Source organism: Hypoxylon fragiforme (assembly GCF_022984875.1).
Source record: "Hypoxylon fragiforme strain CBS 206.31 chromosome Unknown GGS25scaffold_5, whole genome shotgun sequence".
NCBI classification, from domain to species: Eukaryota; Fungi; Ascomycota; class Sordariomycetes; order Xylariales; family Hypoxylaceae; genus Hypoxylon; species Hypoxylon fragiforme.
Window position 1 is genome coordinate 3,634,052 of NW_026054760.1, and position 25,081 is coordinate 3,659,132.

General features: G+C 50.1%; 10 protein-coding genes across 10 annotated transcripts; 6 read left to right on the forward strand and 4 right to left on the reverse strand.

Annotated features, from left to right (window-relative positions):
• On the reverse strand, window positions 1-1,693 carry GGS25DRAFT_514534 (DNA primase, large subunit; the record flags this gene model as incomplete). The annotated part of the gene is made up of 4 exons (XM_049262999.1): window positions 1-175; window positions 246-853; window positions 914-1,449; window positions 1,507-1,693. 4 exons carry the CDS (start codon window positions 1,691-1,693, stop codon window positions 1-3), a joined length of 1,506 nt encoding a protein of 501 aa, XP_049117205.1.
• A 1,103-nt stretch (window positions 1,694-2,796) lies between these two features.
• On the forward strand, window positions 2,797-4,821 carry GGS25DRAFT_302526 (uncharacterized protein). The gene is made up of 2 exons (XM_049257659.1): window positions 2,797-3,045; window positions 3,103-4,821. The coding sequence occupies exons 1-2, from the start codon at window positions 2,903-2,905 to the stop codon at window positions 4,595-4,597; spliced, it is 1,638 nt and encodes a 545-aa protein (XP_049117206.1). The 5' UTR covers window positions 2,797-2,902; the 3' UTR covers window positions 4,598-4,821.
• A 224-nt stretch (window positions 4,822-5,045) lies between these two features.
• GGS25DRAFT_522242 (putative glucooligosaccharide oxidase) lies at window positions 5,046-6,628 on the reverse strand (the record flags this gene model as incomplete). Its single annotated transcript, XM_049264190.1, has 3 exons — window positions 5,046-5,525; window positions 5,576-6,110; window positions 6,159-6,628. The coding sequence occupies 3 exons, from the start codon at window positions 6,626-6,628 to the stop codon at window positions 5,046-5,048; spliced, it is 1,485 nt and encodes a 494-aa protein (XP_049117207.1).
• Window positions 6,629-7,921: 1,293 nt separating this feature from the next.
• On the forward strand, window positions 7,922-9,885 carry GGS25DRAFT_302529 (putative isomerase YbhE). Its single transcript, XM_049257660.1, has 2 exons — window positions 7,922-8,763; window positions 8,823-9,885. The coding sequence occupies exons 1-2, from the start codon at window positions 8,381-8,383 to the stop codon at window positions 9,631-9,633; spliced, it is 1,194 nt and encodes a 397-aa protein (XP_049117208.1). The 5' UTR covers window positions 7,922-8,380; the 3' UTR covers window positions 9,634-9,885.
• A 457-nt stretch (window positions 9,886-10,342) lies between these two features.
• On the reverse strand, window positions 10,343-10,662 carry GGS25DRAFT_522244 (uncharacterized protein; the record flags this gene model as incomplete). The annotated part of the gene is made up of 2 exons (XM_049264191.1): window positions 10,343-10,440; window positions 10,584-10,662. 2 exons carry the CDS (start codon window positions 10,660-10,662, stop codon window positions 10,343-10,345), a joined length of 177 nt encoding a protein of 58 aa, XP_049117209.1.
• A 646-nt stretch (window positions 10,663-11,308) lies between these two features.
• GGS25DRAFT_514536 (glycoside hydrolase family 2 protein) lies at window positions 11,309-14,297 on the reverse strand (the record flags this gene model as incomplete). The annotated part of the gene is made up of 3 exons (XM_049263000.1): window positions 11,309-11,897; window positions 12,193-12,787; window positions 12,863-14,297. The coding sequence occupies 3 exons, from the start codon at window positions 14,295-14,297 to the stop codon at window positions 11,309-11,311; spliced, it is 2,619 nt and encodes an 872-aa protein (XP_049117210.1).
• Window positions 14,298-15,623: 1,326 nt separating this feature from the next.
• On the forward strand, window positions 15,624-16,168 carry GGS25DRAFT_522247 (uncharacterized protein; the record flags this gene model as incomplete). Its single annotated transcript, XM_049264192.1, has 2 exons — window positions 15,624-15,917; window positions 16,016-16,168. 2 exons carry the CDS (start codon window positions 15,624-15,626, stop codon window positions 16,166-16,168), a joined length of 447 nt encoding a protein of 148 aa, XP_049117211.1.
• Window positions 16,169-16,801: 633 nt separating this feature from the next.
• On the forward strand, window positions 16,802-19,019 carry GGS25DRAFT_522248 (putative allantoate permease; the record flags this gene model as incomplete). Its single annotated transcript, XM_049264193.1, has 10 exons — window positions 16,802-16,925; window positions 17,095-17,176; window positions 17,245-17,468; window positions 17,554-17,887; window positions 17,951-18,141; window positions 18,228-18,290; window positions 18,373-18,520; window positions 18,572-18,687; window positions 18,761-18,851; window positions 18,929-19,019. The coding sequence occupies 10 exons, from the start codon at window positions 16,802-16,804 to the stop codon at window positions 19,017-19,019; spliced, it is 1,464 nt and encodes a 487-aa protein (XP_049117212.1).
• A 2,097-nt stretch (window positions 19,020-21,116) lies between these two features.
• Window positions 21,117-22,837, forward strand: GGS25DRAFT_302967 (putative dehydrogenase). Its single transcript, XM_049257661.1, has 2 exons — window positions 21,117-21,636; window positions 21,721-22,837. The coding sequence occupies exons 1-2, from the start codon at window positions 21,326-21,328 to the stop codon at window positions 22,757-22,759; spliced, it is 1,350 nt and encodes a 449-aa protein (XP_049117213.1). The 5' UTR covers window positions 21,117-21,325; the 3' UTR covers window positions 22,760-22,837.
• Window positions 22,838-23,598: 761 nt separating this feature from the next.
• On the forward strand, window positions 23,599-24,751 carry GGS25DRAFT_514541 (heterokaryon incompatibility protein-domain-containing protein; the record flags this gene model as incomplete). The annotated part of the gene is made up of 4 exons (XM_049263001.1): window positions 23,599-23,648; window positions 23,755-23,821; window positions 23,864-24,057; window positions 24,097-24,751. The coding sequence occupies 4 exons, from the start codon at window positions 23,599-23,601 to the stop codon at window positions 24,749-24,751; spliced, it is 966 nt and encodes a 321-aa protein (XP_049117214.1).
• Between the last annotated feature and the right edge of the window lie 330 nt (window positions 24,752-25,081).

Sequence of the window (25,081 nt, forward strand, 5' to 3'; positions counted from 1 at the left end):
TTAGAAACCTTCCATTTTCACGTCCTCGTTGCCTGTTTGTTTATCCAGATGTTTCAGCTTGTAACTTCTGTTGAAGTATTCGTTAGGGTGGACGATAGTCTCAAGCTGGGATGACGGAAGCAAGTTTTCATCCTTGGCCTTCTTAATTTCGTTCTTGTGAACGAATTCGAAAACCCTACAATAGTATGTTAGTCTGACCTTACACATTGGATTGGATGGTAAGTTGGTCGTGGGGAGTAGCCTACCTGTTACAAGCCATGTGGAATTTTTGCTGGTCCTTGTCTTCCCTGACGCCCTGTAGGACTGAACGATCTGAAATGCCCACTCCTTGTAATAGAGCAGTTAGATTCTCGAGGTTGAAATGCCGGTAGGGACATCCATGAGCTTCGCCCGGGCCAGGGGGATGTTCTGTTAAGATCTTCTGGCATGAAAATGGTGAATAACCGCCTCCGCGACGGTTAGAGTCTCCACCAACTTCACCATATGCGTGACGCACATTGTATCTATACTCCTTGTTGAAGGTATCATCTGTAATCTTGTGGAAAGAACTACGCCAGAAAATCAGACATTCTTCTAGATTCAGGCCGATACCCTTCAAGAAGAATGTGTATTGCAGGCGACCGTAGTGTTTCAGGTGCGCATCTCGGCGCAGCGATCGGTGCAGATGCTGCATACATAGTGGGAAATGCGAGGACAGGTTATCAATGTTTCGGGCTGAAATCTCAGCTCCAATGGCCATAGAATTTGTATTACTGTATGAAGCATCGGGAGTGGCAAAATTCTTGGACAAATGATCAAGGATTGGAGTTAGTCGGTCATCCTCATCAAGTCGGGGTAGTGCGCGCGCTGTGAGCTATGATGGATGAATTAGTCTGTGATATTCCTGCTTGGTTAATATGAGGATAGAACTCACCTCCAAGGCGCGGTCTAATCTCTTTGTAAATTCGGCAACGACCATACTTGGCAGCTCTTTGGAGGGGACATAGGCTGTGCCAGCTCTCAGGAATACCCTCCTGCTCTCGATCAGGTCTGGCACGCGCTCCCAGTTGACCTTATACCAAGACTCTTCCTCGGTCCCTTTTCTGAACCCGCTCATGGCTGTTAACTCAGACGAATACTTATTGCGTTCCTCTTCAGATACGAGTTCCCAGTCTATATTCAAACTGTGAATAAAGGCATTCCTGTCACGGGCGGTATCGTCATTGAGGCGTAGGCGGAAGAGCAAGGTTTCGAAACGATTAAACCTCCGTCTTAGGTCTTCGGTGGAGGAAAATGCAAGTCGCAGTATGAAGTGACTATAATGATCCTTTTGCCTTTGTGCGGAGAGAGTTGTCGAAGAAGATGTGTTCGAATCGAGAGGCATGTATTTCTCAAGGATCGGCTTCATGTGTGTTGCCATTTCGGCAGCGGATTTAATGCGGTATGAGCATGCTTCCAGCTCTGCTAGAACTACGAGAGTGTTCGTTGTCAGCTACAATAAATATTCAATTATCTTAAGGAACATACTCCTCAATCTATCAATGGCCCATTGCTCGAACTGCTCTAAGGTTATGTCTGCAGTTGGGGGGATCTCGTAGAAGTTTAGACGATGAGGGTATTCGATTTCCTTGTAAGCTGGATCGGCGAACTGCCTCTTGCGGTAGTCGACATTACGCCTCTTAGGGTTGACTCGATTGAAATCTTGCCTGAGCATTGTGAAGGTTTACCGGAATATGTATGGGTCGAAATGTTAGTATTCCTTGCCAATCGCGAAGATTTGTTGTGTTTGTGATATTTTTATTGATTTCGTTAATTTCGTTGATTTCGTTGATTTCGTTGATTTCGTCACTAATTCAATTAAAAGAAGACGCGCCTTTGTGAAAGAAAGCGCGTCTTGCAAAATTAAACTAGAACGCGACTACTAGTTACTAGTATCAATTAAAAACCAGCCAATCAGTAGCGTCTTAAATGTTCTCCCCCCTCGTTCTCCACTTAACCTCTTGAACTCTGAAGCAGCTACTACATGTACCTACATCACATCACATCAATGATGTAGGATGCAGAGTATCATGTAGGTACATATGTAGGTACATATGTAGGTACAAGTAGGTAGCACTGGCTTCGCATCCTCGTGCCTACATGCCGACATACTACCCTAGACACCCTAGACACATACAACCCTACCTAACCTCGATACGTTACCACGCGATCTCAACATTGAAACCTTCAACACTATGTTAAATGCAACTAGTCTCTATTGTTTTTCCTTTTTTAAAAAGAAGCAAAAAAGACACTAACTAAGCCAAGGATCCACGTTTAGTTCAACACTGCTGAAGGAAATATCCTATTATTGAACTAGCGGGAAGCCTCCACTGGTCAGCATAAAAGTGTAGATCTCTCTGAGGCATGTGACGATTTACGATCTTATACTTCATCCCCTATGTCAGCTTCACTAGCCTTTAATCGGTGTGTCAGAGGGTCAAGTGCGTCACTATTCCCAAAAGAGAGACGTGGTAACTCACATGCTTCCAGGTACCCAATGGAGATATTAGTGCCCTGCGTCTTGGGCTGCATTTTCAGCTCACTTGGAATTTCCGCACACGATCTTTCAGCCCGCATCTTCCCTCCAAAAAAGCTACTGCAGGGAACAGTTACCCTCATTGGCCTAGCCCCTTTTCCCCCTGGCCAATCAGTATTAAACCTGATCTGATCTTGTTCCGCCTTATAGACAGTCACATACAGCACCTCATTAATGGGGCTAGCTTTCTAGCTGTCTAGAAGCATCATAATAACTCTGTATATACCTAGGTATGTAAGCCATATACGATGGGTTGAAAAACTATATATGGCCTTCTATAGGAGGCCTCTCGACTTCGACACCGTCGTTAGGGACTAGTGCATATTCGAACCATCGCCATGAAATATGCTTGTACCAGCGAAACGTTACGTCACCCCCCAAGATTGGTCTAGACGGCGAGCAGTTATCCTAAGGCTGTATCTCAATGAGGACAAGACGGTCGAAGAAGTCAAGTCGTACATGGAGGAACAATATGACTTCTTTGCTACGTATGAGTTCACATCACCAGCCACGATTGTGAGGTCATAAGCTGACTATTGCCGCAGCATTTCGATGTACAAGAAGAAACTCTCTTCGTGGAACGCATTCAAAAACCTCCGCCTCGACGAAGTCCTTCAGATTCTTTACCTGAAAAAACATCGCGACGCGGCTCAGAAAGCCTCTGTGTTTTTTATTCGGAATCGAGAAGTAGACTATAGCAATCTACAAGTATACCTGTCTCGGAACCCCTCTGTTTTTGCAAGGCTGGAAGCTGGGGCAACACCCAGCCCAGAAGCAATCCGAGATGTAACCTGTCGGACCCCTCCTACATCGCCAGTTACTTTAATTTCCGGACGGTTTTCGCCATTACCTGTATGCCCGGCGCCACTGGTCCTTTGCAATAGACTTCTTCCTGTATCCGAGGATTTATTTCGAGCAATTCGGATCCACCTAGACCTCTGTTTTAACACTGGCCTTTGGTCTTGGTCGGATAGCAGTTGTTGGAACACCCGTGGTCAATATGGACCTTCAGCACTTCTGAGTTCGGTGATCGACAGATGTATAACCGCAGGGCTTTCCATCTCTCGCCAGGTGGAGCCTGTCGCGGTTCGGCGCGCGCTTGATCCCCCCTTTGCGATGCTAATTAGAGTATTTAGGAATCCTCCGCCCCTCCTCATACCAAAACTACTTTCAGCTGCTCTCCACCTGGCCCGGATTGGAAGAAGAGAAATACAGATTTTGCTCTTACAATTTTGTCGAGATATTGCGAGGGCAATATTCGGCCCCCATCATCCCCTTGCAAAGTTCTGGGAAAGCCTTGTGGCTATCCCCCATCCCGAACAACAAGATGCAATAGAGCGTATCTTGGTTTTATGTACCTCCGAGTACGATAAGCGATTGGGGCCAACTCACCCTTTAACTATGGAAGCTTATCTACAGTATTTTGATGCCATAGTAAGGGAGAAGGACCCAGAGGAACAACTACAGAGCCTACAACATCAATTGGAAAAAGTCGATAGTCGCGTCACCGATGGGCCCCTGCTCGGTTTGCTTAAATTGGAACATACATTAGCAACTTGCAAGGTGAAATTGGGACAGCAACTTTTGGATGAGGCCGAAGAGGTACTATCTCGTTTCGAGTCGAGCTTGATCACAGCTAGGGAAGAATCTTTCCGTTACGTTTGGCTTGGCTACGTTCAATGTATTAAGGGGGATTTTTCGGCAGCTGAACAATCATATAAAAACTCCGTACTGGCTGCGAGGCAAACAGGCTCACGAGACTGTGTGCTTGAAGCTTTATTTCAGCTCGAAACGTTCTTCCTACACGCCGGAAAACCACTGGCAGCTGAAAAAGTTCGTACCGAGCGATTTCATGTGCTTCATAGATTGGCCACACTTGCCTGGGTGGACCAAGAAAATGCGATATCCTCCGAATCGTCTAGTTCAAGACCTACGGTAACAATCATCCGCATTGGCTCTGGCGAAAGCAGTGACACGTGGCGTCCTTCAGCATTCACCGAGACGGCTGATCACGTTGAAGGATTAGATTTTGTGTCTTGATAAGTGTATGGACGGAGGAGCGTTGCCACCAAACCACTCAGCATCCATGATCACAGGTCACCAGTGTGGACCGCTTGATATAATGGCTTTTGTGTTTTTTTTTCTCTTGGAGGGATACACCAACATACCTACTTGCTAGGTACCTTATCTATCTACCCACATCTAACCTTGAATTTATAATTTTTCTTACGTCAAGCCCTCTCGCGCTATTTTGAGCATACTCAACAGCTCACGGCACAGCCCCTATAACCTCCGCCCCGAGTCTTGTGCTTTCATCATCCTACAGGAGGGGAGAGCAAAGGAACTGCTCAATGGTAAAATTCGTCTTTATTAGTAAATTCGAAAAGGTCTCCAAAGGTGTTTCGTCTTAGTTGGGACCATAGCCCCAAGTGGTATTATCATCTATATATACGCGAACAACAACATCCATGAAATGAGCAATCCCGCACTACATGAGCTCGGGCTGCCTCGCCGGACTAAGCGACACCGGGTAATAAAATAGCTCATCAGGGTCCAGCTCTGCCTTGAGATGCTGCAACCTGGCAAGGTTCTCACCCCAGTACATCTCCTGGGCCTTGGTCCGGTTGAGGTTTGTATCTGGGTAGTTGAAGTACATTCCCCAGTCAGATGCCGTCAGATCTTCCGTCGTTGCCGATGCCCAGCCATTCACAAAATCAAAGCCTGTCTCAGGGGTATCATCCGTCGTCATGTAGAACTGGAGAATATAGAGCTTATCGCGATGCGCATAAGACGTCAACTCTGGGTCAGCTTTCCACACCGCCGAGTTCTTGCCTCCTTGAAGATCCAACTGGATATACCAACGAGCGGTTTCATTCTTGGCGACATTAAACCAATAATCCGTAAACTTCTTCGCAGCGGTCCCATGCAAGCCTTTTAATTCTAGGCTCTTGCCGTAGAAGTTCTCCTGCTGCAACGAGGTTAGTTGAAAATCATCGCACCAAATGCGCCGTTACTTACCACTTGATTATAGGGGTACGTCTGGTTAAGTTTCATCGTAGCGAAATGCTCAAGACCCTTGAGCCAGGTAGTCGTCTGGGCCGTCGCCAATTTCCCTCCCATCTTATCCAAAAGCGGTTCGAGCGCCGCTTCAAGCTCTGTCTTGTTACCCTGGTAGACACCCTCCAGTTGGGTAAACTGGCGCGTGGCAAAGAGACGCATGTTTAATTCTGCCGGCATAGTGTTCAAAACATAATCTTCTAAGGCTTCCAAGGCAGCAACAGACGTGTTCTGCTTCAACGGCAAGTTGGCAACAAACCAAGTAACATTCGCAGGAGGCTCGAACGTCTTAAGTTCGTAGCTCGTCACAATGCCGAAGTTCGAACCGGCACCAAGCAAACCCCAGTAAACCTCCTTATTCTCTGTTGCCGAGGTGTGAATGAGACTTCCATTTGCGAGGAGAACGTTCATTCCAATCACCCAATCTAGCGCTAGCCCACGCGTGTGAGAGCTCATACCGTACCCGCCGTGCAGGACGTGGCCGGAAATACCAACACTGACTGGTTAGCTTTGAATACTAATCATGATTTTTTGTTTGACTTACCCAGGGCAAGTTCCGTGGGATATAGCTCGGGTTCCTTGCTCATATAGCTCTGCTGCTAGATGGCCTAGCCTCGTACCCGAGTCTACAACCGCGATGTTTGTCTCCTTATCTAGTTTAACAGAGTTCATGCGGTCTAGTTCGATGATAAGGTGACCGTCCTCTCCACCAAGACCTAAAGATGCATAGCTGTGCCCTCCACATTTCGCAGTTACCTTATACCCTAGCTTTGCACCGCATGCCACGGAGCTCTGAATCTGCTCTACCGTGGTTGGCACAGCGATAGCGGCGGGCAAGAAACGCAGCCGATTATTGAAAGGCGTAACATCACGGTTATAATCTTCGGAACCGACTTCGTCCACAACGGTGGAACTCCCTAGAAGGCAATCTTCTAGCGCGGCATGCTTGTTGAAGGCTGCCCCTGAAACCAGAGTGGCCAGGAGCCCAAGGAATAAAGTCGCTGTCGATTGCATCTTGTTAGCAGCCCTGAAGACGTACGATGTTAAGAACTTAGATGCCACGGAGATATCCCATGAAGTTTCAGGTTCCAATCCTGAGATTATTATACCCTCTCCTCGGTCAATTCCGTTTGGGGAGACCTAAGATGCTCGAATGACCGGTGGAACGACTACTCGACTTTATCACGGAGGGTCATCCATACTTAACATATAGCGTATCCTCAGTTGAGGACGATGTAGGGTAAAATGGTCCGATGCTTAATATCCAACATCCTTGGCCTTCATTGCCAGAGTTGGCAGGATCCCTAACATGTGTACTACCGGGGAGTGGCCGATAAAACACCACGTGTCTAACTAAAGAACAGAAGCGTAGGAATATTGGCCCGAGAAGAGACGCGCTTCGTCTAGGTCAGCGGCTAGCAGCCGATCTTTTCGGCAACTCACAATATAACTTGTCGGTAGTAGGTAATGATACACAGCCTATATGAAAACAACACCGCGTATAGCATCGTATATCGCGCCTAGGGAAGCGCCGCGGCTATCGTCTGCGTCTAGATTTAAATCACTCTACATCATCACCTGGGCAAACAAGGGTAGCCTCAGAGCTAGAGGCTACTATGTATGCATCGCGGGTCTGTTACCCAGAGACAGCTCGGCATCTTGGGTAACCTGTTCCTAGTGCGCGTTACAAACAAGTTCGTATGCCAGAAATATGTTTCAAGCTCGGGAACTCGGGGAAGGGTAGACTTGTTTGAGGGGATCTACTATATTGGTATCCTAAAACGTCGACTCACTTATATGATCCTACGGAGCATGATATGCCATATTGGCATGTCTGTGAATAGTTGAGGGGCGTCTTAGACGGTGTCACTTGCCGGGTCCCCTAGTTAGGGGGATACCTTCAAGGCTATTGGGGGTGAATTCGCGATCGAGTCATCTGCATTTCGATATGCAGCATAGATAGTTATCAGAGAATACCTGGAAAAACTACCAGGTCACGAGTCCACGACGTATAAGTTGGGGTGCATAATCTCCCGCCAAGAACACAAGAGCCTAACCAACCAGCCAGATTTCGCGAGCCTACTTTCAAGAGTGATTGGTTGAGGTCGGAGATAGCCCAATTCCCATGTGCTGTATGTCCATCAGGACGCAGGACCGCGCCTCCGGGATCGTCGCGGGGAATGTGGGGGGTTGCTTTTCCAAGTCTGGGGCATCGTGGAGTATCGTCAGGTAGATGTCACTTGGAATTAGACGAAAAGGCTATCTACCTTACCAGCCATCATACTTCTCCTTATTGACGTACTTAATTAATGTAGGGTTGACTGTACAGATCGGGCAACCAGGCCAATTAGGCTCAAAGCCCCCTGCCGAGACGTAATTCCTCCCATCCGGAAGGTGGCATGATCGGGATGATATTCCGAGACGTTGCCTTTTACGCTCGCGGAGCCAGAGTCATTGTCCAGATTCGCCTAGTTGGCAATATGTTGGCGACAACTTTCCCCCCCAGGCTTGCAGAACTACGATGGCCATTGAGGCTGTAACCTAGTATCGCCCATCTCGCTACACTTTCTCGCTGTATCTGTTGCAACATGGCGCAATTCACTCTCACGAGTTGCGATACAACCCAAGCCACCTCAAAGGTGTGCATCTTCGCCATTTTCCATGGGATCTTCCTTCTACCTTTAGTCCACATTTCTCACTTTCGTTCAATCTTATTCTCCCTCGTTTTGTGCTGTCGCCTCCTTGCGGTGTAGGGTAGAGTTCGCGATGGCATTCTCTAAGGCGTTGATCCTCGGAACGCTAGGCTTGGTACCGCAGGCGCTGGGAGCAACCCTTCTTGCATCCCACTACACTGGCAAGATCTTCTCGCTTTCTTATACGGGCGGTGGTAGTAATGCCACTTTAGTCAACAAGTCATCGGCGTCAGGATGCGGAACTTTGCCGGCGTGGCTGCACGTGAGCCCAGGCTCGCCGACCGTGTACAGCATCGATGAGGACTGGAATGGAAGTGGTGTCTTGGCGTCCTACTCGATCGAGTCCGACGGCAGCTTGAAGCAGAGCGGACGAGCTGTCACTCCGGGTGCTAGCGTTCACGGTACGCCGTATGGCGGCACGGGAGACAACCCTGCATTCATAGCTACAGTTGAATAGTGAGAGACTGTTGGTATCCTTTTTATATTGGGTAATAGTTGACTGATTGTCGTCTTAGTGACCCTTCAACTGTAACGACGTACAAGCTTCCTCTCAGCAACGGCTCAGCCATTCTGCACACCACAAAATTCAACATGTCGGAGCCCGGCCCCAACGCGCGACAGAACGCGCCTCACCCGCACGCCGCTCAGCTCGACCCGACCGGCCGCTACATCATCATTCCGGACCTGGGAGCTGATTTAATCCGCATCTTTAGCATTGATGCCGAAACCGGTAGTCTGACAGCGTGTGAAGCCGGCGTTGCCGACCCAGGCGACGGACCGCGCCACGGCACCTGGTGGTCGCCAGACCCGGAGTCCACGGACGGCCAGAGACTGTACACAGTGAACGAGCTCGGAAACTCGGTGTCGGCGTGGACGGTCTCGTACCCCGAAGAAGAAGGAGGGTGCCTGGCGCTGAAGAAAACCCAGACACTCGCAACATACGCGGAGGGCAGCGCCGCAGCCCCCAACGGGTCCAAGGCGGCCGAGGTCCACGTATCGGGCAACTTCCTGTACGCCGCTAACCGCGCGGACGAGACCTTCGGCCCGCAGAATGACTCCCTCGTCACGTACAGCATCGACGCCAGCTCCGGCGACATCAAGTTCGTCGAGGCCACACCCGCGCACGCCTGGTTCCCGCGCACTTTCTCCATCAATAAGGCGGGGACCCTGGTCGCGGTCGGCGGGCAGACGAGCAGCAATGTGGCGATTATTGCGCGCGATCCCGAGACGGGGAAGTTGGGGGAGCTGCTGGCTGATCTGAAGGTTGCGACGCCGGGGACGCCGCAGCAGGAGGATGGGCTGAGTGCTGTTGTGTGGGTTGAGTAGAATGCCTAGGTTCTTGGGTAGGTAGGGATGTAGAGTGAGGAATTGAGAGATTAGTATATAGGGGTCTGAGAAAAAAGTACGTGTATATAACTGTTTTCAATCAATCAATCAAAACGTAGATATTCTTCATCTTCGGTTTAAAATATCTGCTTCGTCACAAACCCCTTGACATTACCAATACCTAGCACCTATTCATTATCCCGATAGCCATCCTGTCTTCCCGTCGTCCTCCCATCCTTATCAAAAACCCTTCCGCCTCATTATTTGGGTGGTTCCCAATTAACCTACCACCCAGTAGGTAGTTATATGCTCATGCATCTTCGCTAACCCTTTTACTCGTCTCCTTTTTTTTGTTAAAGTGTCATGTTGCAGGTGCCTTAGGCATCCTTAGCCATATGGCCCTTATGGCCATATATATTGGCACTCCGCCATCCGTAGTTTGGGAATAAAGCAAGCTTTCTTCCTTTCCTCTTTCTTCTTCTTGGTTGCAGTTGTACTGCAACATGTCAGATAGGAAACACATCCGACACCTGAGCGTTAATATCGCACGGTTTCCAGAACCATCTATTGCAAACGAGGTAGGTATTAGCAGATCCTTCTTTCAAGGTTCTCATCTTCCTTTTCTCATTCATTCATTTTTTCTTTTCTTCTTTCGCTTATACTTGCAGGAAAATAGGCGGGACAGGGTAGGCAAGGCAAGCAGGGTCACTTACTTCTTCCCCGTCTCCGTGAAGCAGCAGAACAGCAGCGCGATGGGCCAGCAGATGAGGGCCGCGCACACGGCGACGCAGAACCCGATCGTTGGGCCTGGATGGGTGTAGATGTGTATAGTTAGTACTCCGTGAGCTACTGATGGATGAAATATACTACAGAGGTATATGTGCCTAGTACCTAGGTAGATGGATGGATGGTGGATGTGAGGTAGGTAGGTAGGTAGGTAGGTGACATACCGATGATCTTGACGCCGCAGAGGCCGACGCCCCGGCCGCATTGGATGCAAACGGGCATGGGGAGTCCGCAGTCGCTCATTTTGGCGGTTTGATGTGTCAAAGGCTGTTAATATAAATTGTACAATACGCTAGGTGAGGCTGTAGGTACATAGGTAAGTAACCCTTGAGGTAGGTAGTGCTACTACTAATGGGATTTGTATTCAATGCCTTTTTTTGGGGGGGTTTTCTTTTTGGTGTATTGAAGAAGTAAATAATATAATTAGTTATACTGATACCTAGTCATATGTTGGCAAGTTGACAGGTAGCATTGAATTGAGTTCATATAATTGGTGATGGTGACGTCGCAGGTCTTGGTATCTGGGCATTAAACCGAAAACGGTGTGAGGTATTACTTCATCGGGTATTCCGTCACTTGTCCCAAGATTCCCAACCACTTTTTTTTTTTTTTCCCGTTGTCTAGTTACCGATTTTACCGATTAATCGCACGGTAAGAAACTGGAGGTTAAAATTCAGAATAGTGACTCTTTTGCTGCAGGTATCCATGCTAGCTAGCATTGGCTTCACAGGGAGCTTATTACACTCCACAGCATTAGATAGGTAGGTGCCTCACTGATTCGATGATTTTGGTATAATTAAGATACAAGACGACTGAATTATTCTCTTATTCATTAACACTATGCTAGGGAGTTGTCACATTATATGCCTACCTAGATTAGGTATCTCACTTACACAGCCCTCAACACAACATCACCCCCCTCAAGCCCCTCCGCCTTAGCACTAACCGTAATCTCCCCGGCCTCCCCAGCCTTCGAGCGGACAACCGCCAGGGCAAGACCACTGAACGCATCCCTTGTCAAGCTCGGGAACGCCGTGAAGTCGGCCGGATTCCCGTTGTCCGTAGCCACTATCTCCGCCGGCCCCGAAACCGAGAACGTGATCGCGGTGCTCGCCTCCGGGACCGTGGTCCCGTCCTTGTCGACGACAGCGACCGTAACGAACGACAAATCCTGGCCATCGCTAGCTATTTCGGTGCGGTCGGCAGCGACGCCGAGCTTGGCCGCCGCGCCCGCCGTCTTCACCGTCTCCTCGGCCCACGGCGCGCCGTCTCTGTACGTGACGACGTGCAGCTCGCCCGGCGCGTACGTCACGTTGTCCCAGCGGAAGCGGTAGTTGGAGGGCTCGCGGGCGAGCTTGCCGGCGGACTTGCCGTTGACGAAGAGCTCGGCTTCGTCGGCGGCGGAGAAGACGTGCACGGGGGTTACTTCGCCGACGCGGGAGGGCCATGTCCAGTGGGGGAGGATGTGGGCCATGGGCCTAGGTAGATGTTAGTGATTGCTTTGGCAAAGAAGAGAAGTAGGGGTTGGATAGGTATTTTGTCGCATTTCCGTGCGCCGTTAGGGGGCGGGTAGGTAAATGCCCGTATAACCACTGGGGTAGGCGATCAGGAAGATACGGTTGGAAATGCATATGTGTAAAAAAAAAAAAAAACGTACTATGAAGCGGTTAGCCAAAGTTCCATAAGACAAGTAGAGAATAAGAGTCGCGCAGAATTTGTTAAGGGGAAACGATCGCACTACTCACCAGATCAGAACGCCAGCGCGCCTGGTACAAAAAGAAGCGATCCTTCTTGAAGCCCGCGAGATCAATGATCCCAAAGTACGAGCTGCGCGCCTTGGTGTCGAACGGCGACGGCTCGCCCAGGTAATCCCAGCCCGTCCAGACGAACTCGCCCGCCACGTACGGGAACTTATCCTGCATCCCGAACACCTTGTCGGGCGACGAGCCCCACGACACGGCGTACAGCTCGTACGCGCTGACGAGCAAGTTCGCCGAGTCGATCCCCGACCCCTCCTTCGCGTCGGAACTATTGGCGCTCGTGACGGGGAAGATGAACGTCCCGCGCGAGCTGACGCCCGACGAGCTCTCGGTGCTCCACAGCACTTTCTCCGGGTACGCGGCGTGGTAGCTCGGGTACGCCGAGTCGAAGGAGGTGCCGCGGCCCTCGCCCTGGTAGTTCAGCCCCGGGATGTCGACGGCGTTGGCGAGCTCGCTGCCGGCTTTGGCGTTGTTAATGCCGATGCTGGTGTGCCGGGTGGGGTCTTCTTCCCGCACGATGGCCTGGAGCTCGCGGGCGGTGGCCCCGCCGTCCGCTGTTGTTTGCTCGACGATCTCGTTGCCGTAGCTGAATGCCATGATGGACGGGTCTGCGCCGCGATGGGGGTTTGTTTAGTAGGGGTTCACCTCAGTGTTTGTGGGTGGGTTGGGGGGGGGGTACTTACGGTTACGGTCTCGTCGGAGGAAGTTTCGCAGATCCGCCTCGTGCCATTCTGCAAAGTACACGTGGTAGTCATCCTCAATCTTCTGCTGCTTCCAGACGTCGAAGATCTCGTCGAGAACCAGGAACCCGCGCCGGTCCGCCAGGTCGAGCACCTCGGGGGCAGGGGGGTTGTGAGACATTCTCAATGCGTTGCAGCCCATTTCTTGTAGTAAATCCAGCTGCCGCTCGGCTGCGCGGAGATTGAAAGCAGCGCCGATGGCGCCGTGGTCGTGGTGGTTGTTGGTGCCCTGGATATAGACCTTCTTTCCATTGACAGAAATGCCTGTGTTGCCGTCGTAGGTAATGGTGCGGATCCCGAAGCGTGTCTCGTAGCTGTCGATAACGGCGCCGTCGGCAACAAGCTCTGTCACGGCGACATACATGTTTGGCTCCTGTTCTGGCTTCGGTCCCCAGAGTCGTGGGTTTGTGACTGTTACTGAGGTGTTTAAAGACTGCTTGCTGCCTGCCGCTATGTTGGCGGTTGCGGGTTTAAAGGAGGCCACGATCTCTGCTCTGGCCTGGCCGCTCTCGTTATCGAAGACGAACACGTTGGTCCTTACCTCCACTGCCCGGCTGGAATTTCTCTTGTTTTCCACCTGCACTGTCAAGGCTACATCCGCCGACTCGGCAGTCACAGATGGGGTCGTAATGTACGTGCCATATTGGCCAATATGAGTCTGGTCGACCTTGACGAGCCAGATATGCCGGTAGAGACCAGCGCCGGGATACCAACGTGAGAAGTTCAACGGGTTGTCAATTCGGATCGCCAAGATATTCTCTCCCGTCTTTACGTAAGGAGTAAGATCCAGGCGGAAGGAGTTGTAGCCGTATGGCCACCCACCCACAATCTGCCCATTGATCCATACTGCTGAGTTGGACATGGCGCCGTCGATATCCAAGTAGATAGACTTGCCGGCGTCGCTCGACGCTATGGTCACGTTGCGACGGTACCAGCCTACTCCGTTGATAGGCAGGGCGCCCATGCTATTTGGGATCCCATCTGCGTGGAAAGGGCCCTTGATCGCCCAGTCGTGCGGAACATTCACGGCCTCCCACTCGCTGTCGTCGAACGACGCCTGCACATATGTGATGTTGGCCCCCGGCGCAGATCCGGCTGGGCGCTCGTGCTTGTCGCCGTTCACGATGAAGTCGTTGCTGGAAGGCAGAATCCACCCCTTCAACGTGTTGTACGAAAGCGAGTCCGGGTTCGACGTGAAGCGGGAGAAGCGCCAGCCCGTGCCGAGGCTCACGCGCTCGCGGCCCGTCGCGGCGGCAGCGGTGGTTGAGTATTCATCTGGGAGTGTCCTGGCGATGCCGGCTTCTGTCGCTTGGAGGTGGCCTAGTATCGCGAGCCCCGATAGCAGGAGCTTGTAGGCGTTGTGCACCGTGCGCGCCATGTTTGCATGTCAATGTGCATACGTGCGTGATCGACAGGAACGAGGGCGGGTGAGCATGGTGGTTTATTAAATATTTATATACCTACATACCTACATATACATAAACATAAACATAAACTCCGCTACTACCTAACCCAATGTACCAACCATCCTATGTAGGTCAGGTAGGTAGGTGCAATGGAACGATCGGAGAGAAACTACATCACACCGTGGCACGCCGAGCAACAAGCATCCAATCCTTGCGAGAACCGTGGTCTAGCTTCCCCTCCCCGCGTATAGCAAGCCGGATTGGGGTCATGAATTTCTCGGGGTACGGGTTATTTGCGATCGAATAGCCGGAAGGGCAGAAGCTTGGGGGGTCCCGGCGGGAGGATCTACCATGGTTAGGAACTTGGGGAAGCCTGTAGGCGTGATGTTTTGATTGGTGCGAATACATTAGGTATCGTGATAATTAGCAGTTATGTAGCAGTTAGTACCTACTTACCACGCCCTATAAACAGGGGTCGATGATGACATGTTTACCTCTTTACCTACCTAGGTAGGTAAGCTCTGGATTGGCAAGCAAGCTATTCGAGCCGCGCGAGTAGTATAACAGCGGTTACATAATGGGGGATGGGGAGACAGCTTCCAAGAGTTGGGGTATATAATTCGGAGAGACATCTTGTCATTTATGTCCCTTTCACGAGCTGAATTTGCCGCTTACATTATGTATAGAAATACTGACTCAATCGGAAGAGAAGGAGATGAAAGAGTTTATTCATTGAAATGCTCAATTGATGGGTAAATAGCAAGTGGGGTCCTGAACTTTGGCGATGTTGAAGCCCTACGGGGAACAACTGAAAGTTGATGATGCATAACCCTAACCCTAACATTAACATTGACCCTGAAAAGCACTCAGGTCTATTATCAACCGTGTTTGCTACGCAGCACATACGCATCTCGACTCCGTTATATTTAGCCGGTCTCAGCCACAAAACATATGAGTATGCAGATTTTTGCTCTTGTAGGCCAGCAAGAAGAGTCTCGAACATGCTCCTACTATAACGTTACCTGCCAGATGCGTACCTGTAACTTACATAGTAGCTCCCCGCCGCCATCCTGCAGCATACCTCACTCAGATCGATCTTGCAGCTTTTGGCCTTGCTAAGATAAACTGTATATTAATAACCGCTACCAGGCCAATATATAAGTAGGTAGGTGACTTTGAAGAGAAAACAAACCTGAGTAAAAGTCGAATTGATTTTTTTTTCATCCCTCTCTCCCCTTGACCTGGATCAAACTACAGATCCCAAGCTACTGGGTACCTACGAATAAGGCCCTCTAAAAATGAAATCTCGCGACCTCTTCCTCCTCCCCCGCGCCACTACCACCACCACCACAATCGCAGCCGCAGACCCCCCATTACCCCCCTGGTACCCCCTCCAGCCCTGGCGCATCACCTCCTTCAGCGCACACAACCCGCGCTCCACCCCCTACGGAACCAACACCACCTCCATCGCCCTCACCATCGCAAGCCCAAGGCCCGCGCCGCACGCCTCGGGCGGCGGGTACGTCGCCTTCGACAGCAGCGTGGCGACGTGCGCGGTGCACTGGAAGCGGGACCCCGAGACGCCGCAGGGGGTGCGCCAAAGGCGCTTGTGAAGTGGCGGTAGAGGGGAGTGCGACGAGGGCGGGGTGGAATGTCACGCTGCTGGAGGTGTACGATGGATGGCGAGCAGGGATGCCTGGTGGCGCTGTCGTTCACGCTCGCGTGCCGCATGCGCGTCTACGGGCAGGAGGACATGTACAAGCTGCTCGGCGGGAGCTTCACGGCGCAGGTGGGGCGGAATATTGAGGGCGGGTGTGCGGGGGATGATGGGGTTGGTTTGTAGGTATGGGATGGTGGGGGGGAATGGGAATGGGAATGGGAGTGTGCCGCTGCTGGCGCAGCCGGTGTTGGCGGAGTGTAAGTTTGCTTGTGGGTGAGCATTGCGGTGGGTGATGGGTAGGTATTTGGAAATATCAATTGATGTATAGTTACTCTGAAGAGTCGTTAAATAAGCAAACACGCATCTTGGTGAGGTTATCAATTTATGTATTTCCGGCGTTTCTAGCTAACTATACCTACCTTGGTAGGTATTGTAGTTGAGCAACACCGAAACCTCCTCCGGTTTATCTTGCCAAGACCGCATTCATACATCCGTACCTAGAGTAAAATAGGAGCTTTGCTATCTTTTTTGTTCCTGGATTTGGGGTATTATCTATCTACAAACTCGGACTAAGCGCTATCCATCTACTACTACCTATAGATTGGGGATCAGGAATTGGCCCCTTGTCAGAATCTATTCACAAGCGGGGTTGGTTGTCGGGCGTAGATAAGGCTAACCAGGTAAGTTTGTAAGAGGGAGGAATATATTTAATATTAGAGATGGCATGTAGGACAAATTATCTACCTATGGATCGATGTTCTTGATTGTATTCCTCTAATTGTTGCCTTGGCCATTGTGTTGTAAGTATCGTTCAACATGAGTCCTGGTGGATTGTCCGGTCGATTGGCCTTTACGCAGCGACATGAGCGATCACCGGAAGAGCGCGATCTCGTCCGGAGACTGGATATCTTCTTGATGTCTTTTGGCTGCTTATCACAGAGTAAGTTACTGGCTTACGTATATTTAAACCCCCTCTTACGAATATCGAGGTAGAATATTGAATATCTTGACAGCTAACCTCGAGCTTCACTCTAGTTATCAAATGCAAGTCTTTATTTAATCTAATAGGCAGAATGCTAGGATAGGTACGGCGTCTAACATCATCCTAGATCTTGACCAGCAAAACATCAACAATGCATACGTCTCAGGGATGAAGGAAGACCTTGGCTTATACGGAAATGAGCTCAACTAGTAAGACCCAACCAACTACTAGGGACCCAGTACCGACGTGTAACCTGCAGGCTAACTTCGATTACTAGCTTCACAACGTACTTCAGCATCGCGTACTGCATTATGCTGATCCCGTCTCAAATCATTCTGACCTACGTACGGCCGAGCTACTGGCTATCCGGGCTGGAGATATGCTGGGGCGTGATCACGGGGCTGATCGCCATCGCCCATAATGCGAATCAAGTATACATCCTCCGCGTCTTCCTCGGCCTATGCGAGAGTTCGGCTTGGCCAGGGATGATGACGCTGTTCAGTGAGTTTCCATTTGCTTTTTTGACACCTGCCCCCAACCTGTCTAGGTGAGATGAATACCAGGATGCTTACATACCCGCCTACAGTGCATTGGTACACGCCCTCAGAACTTGCGAAGCGAATGGGCTTCTACCACTCTTGCCAGGCAATGGGATCCATGGTCTCGGGCGCATTGCAGGTCGCCATTGTGAACACTCTTCACAACGCCAAGGGGTTAGCCGGGTGGCGTTGGCTGTTCGTCATCAACGGGGTCATGACTGTGGTAGTTGGTGCCCTCGGCTTCTTCTTGCTGCCGGACCTTCCCAATCGCGTCAACCCGCGCGCGTTCTGGTTCAAGGAGGGCCATGCGAAACTTGCGATGGAGCGCCTCGAGCGCCACGGGCGGGCTGAGCCGAAGAAGATGACCTGGGCTGGTGCTAGGTATGTCGTCCCCCCTTTCGTGATTCTTTAGGCGTCGTGTAGTCGATGCTTACCAATATCTAGACGCACTTTTGCCAACTGGGTAGCTTATTTCGTCCCGGTTCTGTACATCGCGACTGTTCTGGCGCCTTGGGGATACGCCTACTTCAACCTGTTCCTCAAAAGCCTCAAGAATCCTGACGGCACTCCTGTTTGGTCCACTTCCGAAGTTAACGCTATTCCGATTGGCGGCGGTGCTATTAATGTTGTTTTTGGTAAGTCCGAGAGAGAGAGTCACTCATGCACTGGCCCTCCATTCATTGAATTGATCTACTTAGACCTAGGCTAACTCCAATTCTAGTTTGGATTTGGGCGATTTTGTCTGATCTTTTGAGAACGCGATGGACTTTGATCGTTGCGCAAGGTAAGATATTTGCGATTGTGATTCTAAAGAAAGAAGAGGAACGGGAGTACCGGTTCTAGAATACTAACCCTGCTGTAACTAGCTGCCATCGGTCTTGTTCCGTGCATTGCGATGAGCATCTGGACCTCGCATCCTGACACGACGCCATTAGCTACAGCATACGCTAGTTACTTTATCTCTTACCTCAGTCTGGGCACTGCGCCATTGATCTTTGCTTGGCTATCTGACTTGTAAGTCGATCTCTTGAGTGTCTTCAATGAAGATGGCTAACCCCCCAAAAGATTGCCCCAAGACCCGGAAGCTAGGACCCTCATTATCGGAGTCGCCGTCGCGACGTACTACGCAGTATCATCGTGGAGTCAAGTACTCGTCTGGCCTGCGGTAGAGGCGCCGTACTGTATGTTCCCTATCACGCACTGCCTGCCCCGCATGATCCTAGGACTTTCCAATGCTGACATTTGGTTTACAAGACAAATACGGCTGGCAATCGTCAATTGCTCTTTGGATCCTGGTCGTTATCATGACTTGTGTTCTCCGGTATATCGACATGAAGTATCTTCTGTAAGTTGGCCTTTAACTAGAACAAGATGATGATGGCACTGTATCGTTGCTAACATTTTTTTTTCTTTTTCGAAAAGTCCGAAGCGAGAAGACTTCCGTGCCACTCTACGTGTGCACTCCAGTCCCAAGTTAGTGGGTGTAGACCCAGACCCCGAGGATGATCGTTAGATGGATGCTGGGGGTCTTGGCTTGGTTCTTCAGCACTGGTCAATACTATGTCGTAGAGTAATTTTACTCATACATACCTATCCATGGATGTATGATAAAGGAGGTATTAGGTAGTTATCTTGGTATGCCTTAGGAACTATTCAAATTACCGAAATACCTATTATCTTGACGAAATTTAAATATTCTCCGAAAGTGTTTTGGTGAGTACGAACTTACTACGAAGTTTTGCTCAAAGAAAATTGTACGAACATAGATATCCATCCATGATCGATCCATGTTGTAACTTGTACATGACAGTATGTATTGTACATGTTCAATGGATAAATTGTACCTACGTACATAGGTACACTTACTGTGTATCACGTGGTACTTTGGCATACATTTGCACGTGATGGTTTATAAACTCATCCCGAGTCTCTGACAAGTCACATTTAGATGTGGATATTTTTCATGCTATTGGAACTTTGGGAGTTCGGAATTCTACACATAAATCCACGTGCTCCAACAACAGTTTTCCCCTTCCTTACCTACATGTACATATGCAGTATCCATACATAATACACTACACTAGTAGCTGGTTTTTCTTGGCAATTTGATACAGATTCCGCCGTGCTGAGACAGACATCTGATAGACAGACAATGATCAACCATACCCAATGTAGTGGAAAGGTGTGGATGGCACCACTTACTAATTACTATGTACACCTCCGCTAAAAGTTACCTAGTAGTTAGGGTACCAGTTTATGTATAGATGTGGAAAGCTACACATGTATATTCCATATAACACTCGCTTATAACATACACATATTATACACCACATTACACACTATCATATGCTGACTTATTGAGCATTCACTTTAATGCCCTAAGTAGTACCTGTTTTTCATAGCATCATACATATCATACATATTATACATACGATCCACATTTACTACCTATACACGTCTACTCTTGGTATCCTATCACTAACCTTATCACGCCGTTCCCATAGACCCGGTAGCTGTTAGTTACCTAGGTCTGTATGTAAACACTTTACACCGTCTGTTTGCTCATATAGCTACATCCCCACTTCTCATGCACTCGATGTAAATCACATCCATTCCAGCTTCATCTTCTATCTACTGGGTATTCTGCCTATACCTAGCATTGGCCAAAGTGTGCTGTCATATCAACGAGACAAAATGTCATCTGATCTCCCAGACTCCATACTCGGCGACACCCGTTATAGACTCGAACCGACATCGTTTTTTTTGTTGGGGCTTTGCCCTTGCGTTCGTCTTGCGCTCCCGCTCTTGTTTTCCGTCTTGTGCGGAATTCCTAACCTTCCCTAGCTTCAACCGTTATCTCTTCGTCGTTGTGAACTCTGGGCTTTGATTTGAGATTTTCAAGCCATGGAGCTTAGATACTAGGTAGGCGGACAATGCAGTCTATATGGTTACCTGGTAGTTATGCGCCTACCTCAGTAGTGGACGTTTGTTGCAAGACAAACAGCTAACCAAGGTCTGCAAGTACTGACAAGGTTAGGCTATAGTAGTGGGTGGGCATTCTTCCAAGAGCATACTCCAACAACAGGTTATGCGGTTGGTAGGTATGATTTGTACGAGAAAGAGCTAGACTCGCGAACTGGGTGAAGGGTTGATGTGCTAACGTTTAAGTAGTTCAAGTCTCCTAGACCCTCCTGGGTAAAGCAAACACGCCGACCCACTCAACTTCCCTGATGCCAAGGCAATCAGGTTTTTTATACCACCTATTTATACCATACTACATAGTATATTCCTACATAACTAGTAGTTATGTGCCTCGCGGAACATTTCCGGGGTACTTCGCCGGCAGGACGGTAAAGACTAACGAACCAGGGGGTCCTATCTTAGTGTACCAGATATACTGACCCTTACCGCCCTGGTGGATGTGCAATTTTGTAGTCTAGAGTCTTTCGTACATGGGCACTACGCCGCATTATCAATCTACCGTTGTAGGTTTTCTACACTATGCATGTACTACATGTATGTGAGAGGCATAGCTGTGGATGTTTCGCGCCGTCCCGCATGTTCCAACAAACCCCTACCCTTAGCTGGTCCCCATGATCAGTCGAACTCTGTTCCGAATCTTTTGAAAATCGTGGCGTGATAAGCTTCGTTCGTTCATCCCTTCATCCCAACGTATTCGTATTAGTCTCCGATCTGCATCCCGTCCAAGGACGAGCAGTGGCCTATCCGATGTGTATTTAACTACGCTATGGCCTCGGTTCATCTACGTTTACATCTCAGGTTCAGATCATTAAGACATCCCACATCACTACTATCAACATGGTCAGCACAAGCACAACAACCCAGAAACCCCGAGTCATCGTCTGTGGCGGTGGCCTGGTGGGCCTATACACCGCACATGCCCTGTCCCGAGCCAACATAGATTTCGTGGTTCTCGAGCAGCAGTCCGAGGTCACGGCTCCCAAGGGCGCCGGGCTTGTCCTGTTCCCACACGTGGCTCGGCTGCTAGACCAGCTAGGGCTGTACGAGCTGGCCCTGAAAGAGACCATAACCATTACGGACAAGCAAATGTTGCGGCAGAATGGGCGGGTCGTACTTCGACACCGCATGGCCCAATCGATAGAAGCACAGTTAGTCATTCATGCCTTACTCACCACCCCGCCACACCCCCATCACTAGAAAAAGTTTCAGCTAACATGGGGGGTTTCAACTAGACACGGATACCCAGCCCTGGGATTTCCGAGATGGAAGTTCATTCGGCTGCTGTACGACCACCTCCCCGAGCGAGAGACTCGGATCCGGACGAGCGCCCGAGTCTCCGACATTGAGATGAGCGACGACGGCGTGCGCGTGCACCTCGAGGACGGCAGCGTCGAGGAGGGGACGCTCGTGATCGGCGCCGACGGCGTTTACAGCCGGGTGCGCGACGCCGTGAACCGGCACGCGCAGCCGGCGTCGGCGACGGAGAAGGCGAAGGAGAAGGACCCGTCGGACACGTCGCCGATGGTGGCGAGCTTCTTCGGGATCTACGGGATCGCGCCGTACGTCAAGGGCGCGGAGCGGACGGTGTTCAACGAGACGCACGGGCCGGGAATGGTCTCGCAGTTCTGCGCGGGCGAGGACGAGATGATCTTCGGGCTGTACGCGGCGCTGCCGAAGCCGACGACGCTGCGCCACAAGTACACGGAGGAGGAGCTCGAGGCGACGGCGAGGCGCTGGTTCGACGTCCAGGTCTTTCCCGGCATCAAGTTCAAGGAGATCTGGGAGAAGTGCGACCGCAGCTCCGTGCACCTCGCCAACGCGGAGGAGGGGTTCATCGACAAGTGGTACCACGGGCGCATCGTGATGCTGGGCGACTCCGTGTGCAAGATGACGCCGATCTTCGGGATGGCGGCCAACAAGGGCATCGAGTGCGGCGCCACCCTCGTCAACGAGCTGTACGACCTCTTCAACAGCGGCGCCGAGATCACGACGGCGTCCATCGAGAAGGCGTTCCAGCGCTTCCAGGACAGCCAGATAGAGGATGCGCGGAAGATCGAGAAGCGCGGGAGGGTCATCACGCGGCTGTTCAGCTGGCACGGCTGGTCGTACTGGTTGCTGGATCACCTGGTCGTCCCGTGGCTGAACATGGAGAAGATCACGATAAACGAGCTCACGGAACCGGTTTCCAAGGCGCATATCCTCGACTTCGTCCCGTTCAAGGGCAGGACCGGGAAGATTCCTTGGGTGAGGCAACCAAAGGTGCAAGCTTGAAAGCATACATTAGGTACTTCCTGCTAGGTTACAAGACATTGTATGGTTTGGCAGTAGAATGACGTTGGACAATACCATGCGAGCGGCCGACCTTTCTCGATCATATAGATGCCTAGGTAGATATGTAGACAGTAGAGATTTTGGAAGCATATCAACTTAATTTAAAATAATCATTCTTTTCATGTTTTTTGACCAAGTGTGATATTTTATTGTCGTTGTCCTCCTTTCCCCCTTTTTTCTCTTTGGTTTTCTTCCCCACTCTCCTCCCCCTTTCATCAATTCAATAAATTCTAAATTTTTGGACACCATCATTCGTTTTGGCGCTCACCTTAGTTGCTGTTGCAGATGCCTGAGGCACCATAGGCTCCACTAGGCCATATATTTGCACTCCGTCAATGTAGTCAGGAGTAAAGCAAGCTTTCTTCCTGTCATCTTCCTTCTTCTTGGTTGCAGTTATCCTGCAACAGTCGCACACCTATGACTTAGTACCCTCTTGACCATCCGACCCTCCACTTTTCGCTGAAGCCTGCCCCAATCATTGTTTCTCGGGGTATTTACGTCGGCCGAACGATATGTACGTGTTCGTTCCCTGGGCTATATAATGGAAAGGATTACTCAGTCCTACTAACCGGTTTGAGATCCTGGGTGATATTGGAGTATAGTGACATGGTACTGCTTTTCTGCTGTCTAATTGGATATCTACCTACCTAGGTAATTTTTGTTCCCCTCCCATACTTCCCAACATATTATGTAGGCACCTTAATCAGTCGATGAATAGCTTCCTGTAGGTCCCGAGGTCTGCATATCTTCCTTGCCCCTCTGGATAGTCTAGAGCTATCATGGCTAAGTCCAAGACTTTATTTCCTGATCTTGTCCCGTATGAGTATTGGTAAGTGAGTATTAAGACTAAGATGGCATCAACTCGCCAGGTGTCTAGCGTACGGGCTTGCTGATAAGCATGAGCTACAACGAGCTAACATTCTATTTGCTATCAGTCCACTTTCTCCCGAAGCTCATACACGAGCTCTGAAGTTAGAGCCTCCCATAGATCCATCTGCGCCGGTTCGTTGTTCTTAGGAAGAGATCAGCCTTGACGATGCAGAGATGTCCGAGTATGATGCTTTATCCTACACATGGGGGAGCCCTGAATTCACCGAGGAAATAATCCTTGATCATTATTACTCAAAGAGGGTCACCGAAAACCTCTACCATGCCTTGATTCGGTTTAGACTGCCTGCTGGGACTCGTCTTCTTTGGGTAGACGCCCTCTGCAGCAATCATGACGACAACGATGAAAAGTAGAAGCAGGTCCCTTTCATGAAGCAAATATATCGTAGTGCTTTGTCGGTTATAGCTTGGCTAGGCGCTGATAAAGAAGCCGAGGACTGTTTACGTCGCCTACACCTTCTTGCGAAGCAGCCCAAGTCTAGTGAAGTTACAGCGGAAATTGTGAAGGAACTGGGTTATATCACACAGCTACCGTGGTTCCACCGACGATGGGTTATCCAGGAAGTTGTTCTGAGCCCGCATGTCGTCATCACTTGCGGTCGAGTCAGCGTGCCTTGGACGCGATTTTTTCAACATCTCCTCCAAGAAAGCCGGGAGGGGGTCATTGATTCGATAGTGCTACTGTTGGACATGTGGAGGTCTTCGATTCTTAAGGACGACACGGGAACGGGATTTCGCATGTTTGAACTTCTCACGGAAATCCACGAGGCGGGATGCGCGGATGATAGAGACAGAGTATACGCTTTGGGGGCGCTGGCAAGTGATATGGAAGTGCAAGATGGTAGTGGCCGCACCACAATATCGCCTGATAAGGCTATCATACCCGCCGACTACACGGTATCAGCAGAGTCGCTTTATCATAAAGTGACGATTGAGTTGATCACCCGAAAGGCCGCCCTCAAGCCTGTTGATCTCTTTGTCCAATGTGCTATCAGGCACATAGAAAATGAGTTAGACGGGATGCCTTCGTGGGTCCCCGACTAGAGAAAACCCCTAGTGCGAGAACCGTTGTGGTTCCACGAGGACGTTAGAGCCCATGTAAATCACAATGATTGATCTAAATTGAGGATCATGTGTGCTCTAATATCGGTTTGCTAGGTCGAGTCACTAACAATCTAAACATTCTCTTCCCGGGGGCATATGATGAGGTCGAGATCACCAAAGGGTTCTTGGATACGTGGACGGCAATGGTAGAACTACAGAAGCGCACCGCGAGTAAACCAGGCCAAAGTCACGTTAGAAAGGAACAGCTCCTAGCTCGTTTGGTAAACACAGTTCTATCTGAGAGGACGCCTTTGAGGTCCGGACACGCGA

What these genes read in the sequence shown, in the direction of transcription:
- GGS25DRAFT_302526 (XM_049257659.1), top strand. Translation starts at nt 2,903, where the DNA reads ATGCTTGTACCAGCGAAACGTTACGTCACCCCCCAAGATTGGTCTAGA. An exon ending in CAATATGACTTCTTTGCTAC is followed by an intron (nt 3,046 to 3,102) that starts GTATGAGTTCAC and finishes CTATTGCCGCAG; the next exon opens with CATTTCGATGTACAAGAAGA.
- GGS25DRAFT_302967 (XM_049257661.1), top strand. Translation starts at nt 21,326, where the DNA reads ATGGTCAGCACAAGCACAACAACCCAGAAACCCCGAGTCATCGTCTGT. An exon ending in GCCCAATCGATAGAAGCACA is followed by an intron (nt 21,637 to 21,720) that starts GTTAGTCATTCA and finishes GGTTTCAACTAG; the next exon opens with ACACGGATACCCAGCCCTGG.
- GGS25DRAFT_302529 (XM_049257660.1), top strand. Translation starts at nt 8,381, where the DNA reads ATGGCATTCTCTAAGGCGTTGATCCTCGGAACGCTAGGCTTGGTACCG. An exon ending in TTCATAGCTACAGTTGAATA is followed by an intron (nt 8,764 to 8,822) that starts GTGAGAGACTGT and finishes TTGTCGTCTTAG; the next exon opens with TGACCCTTCAACTGTAACGA.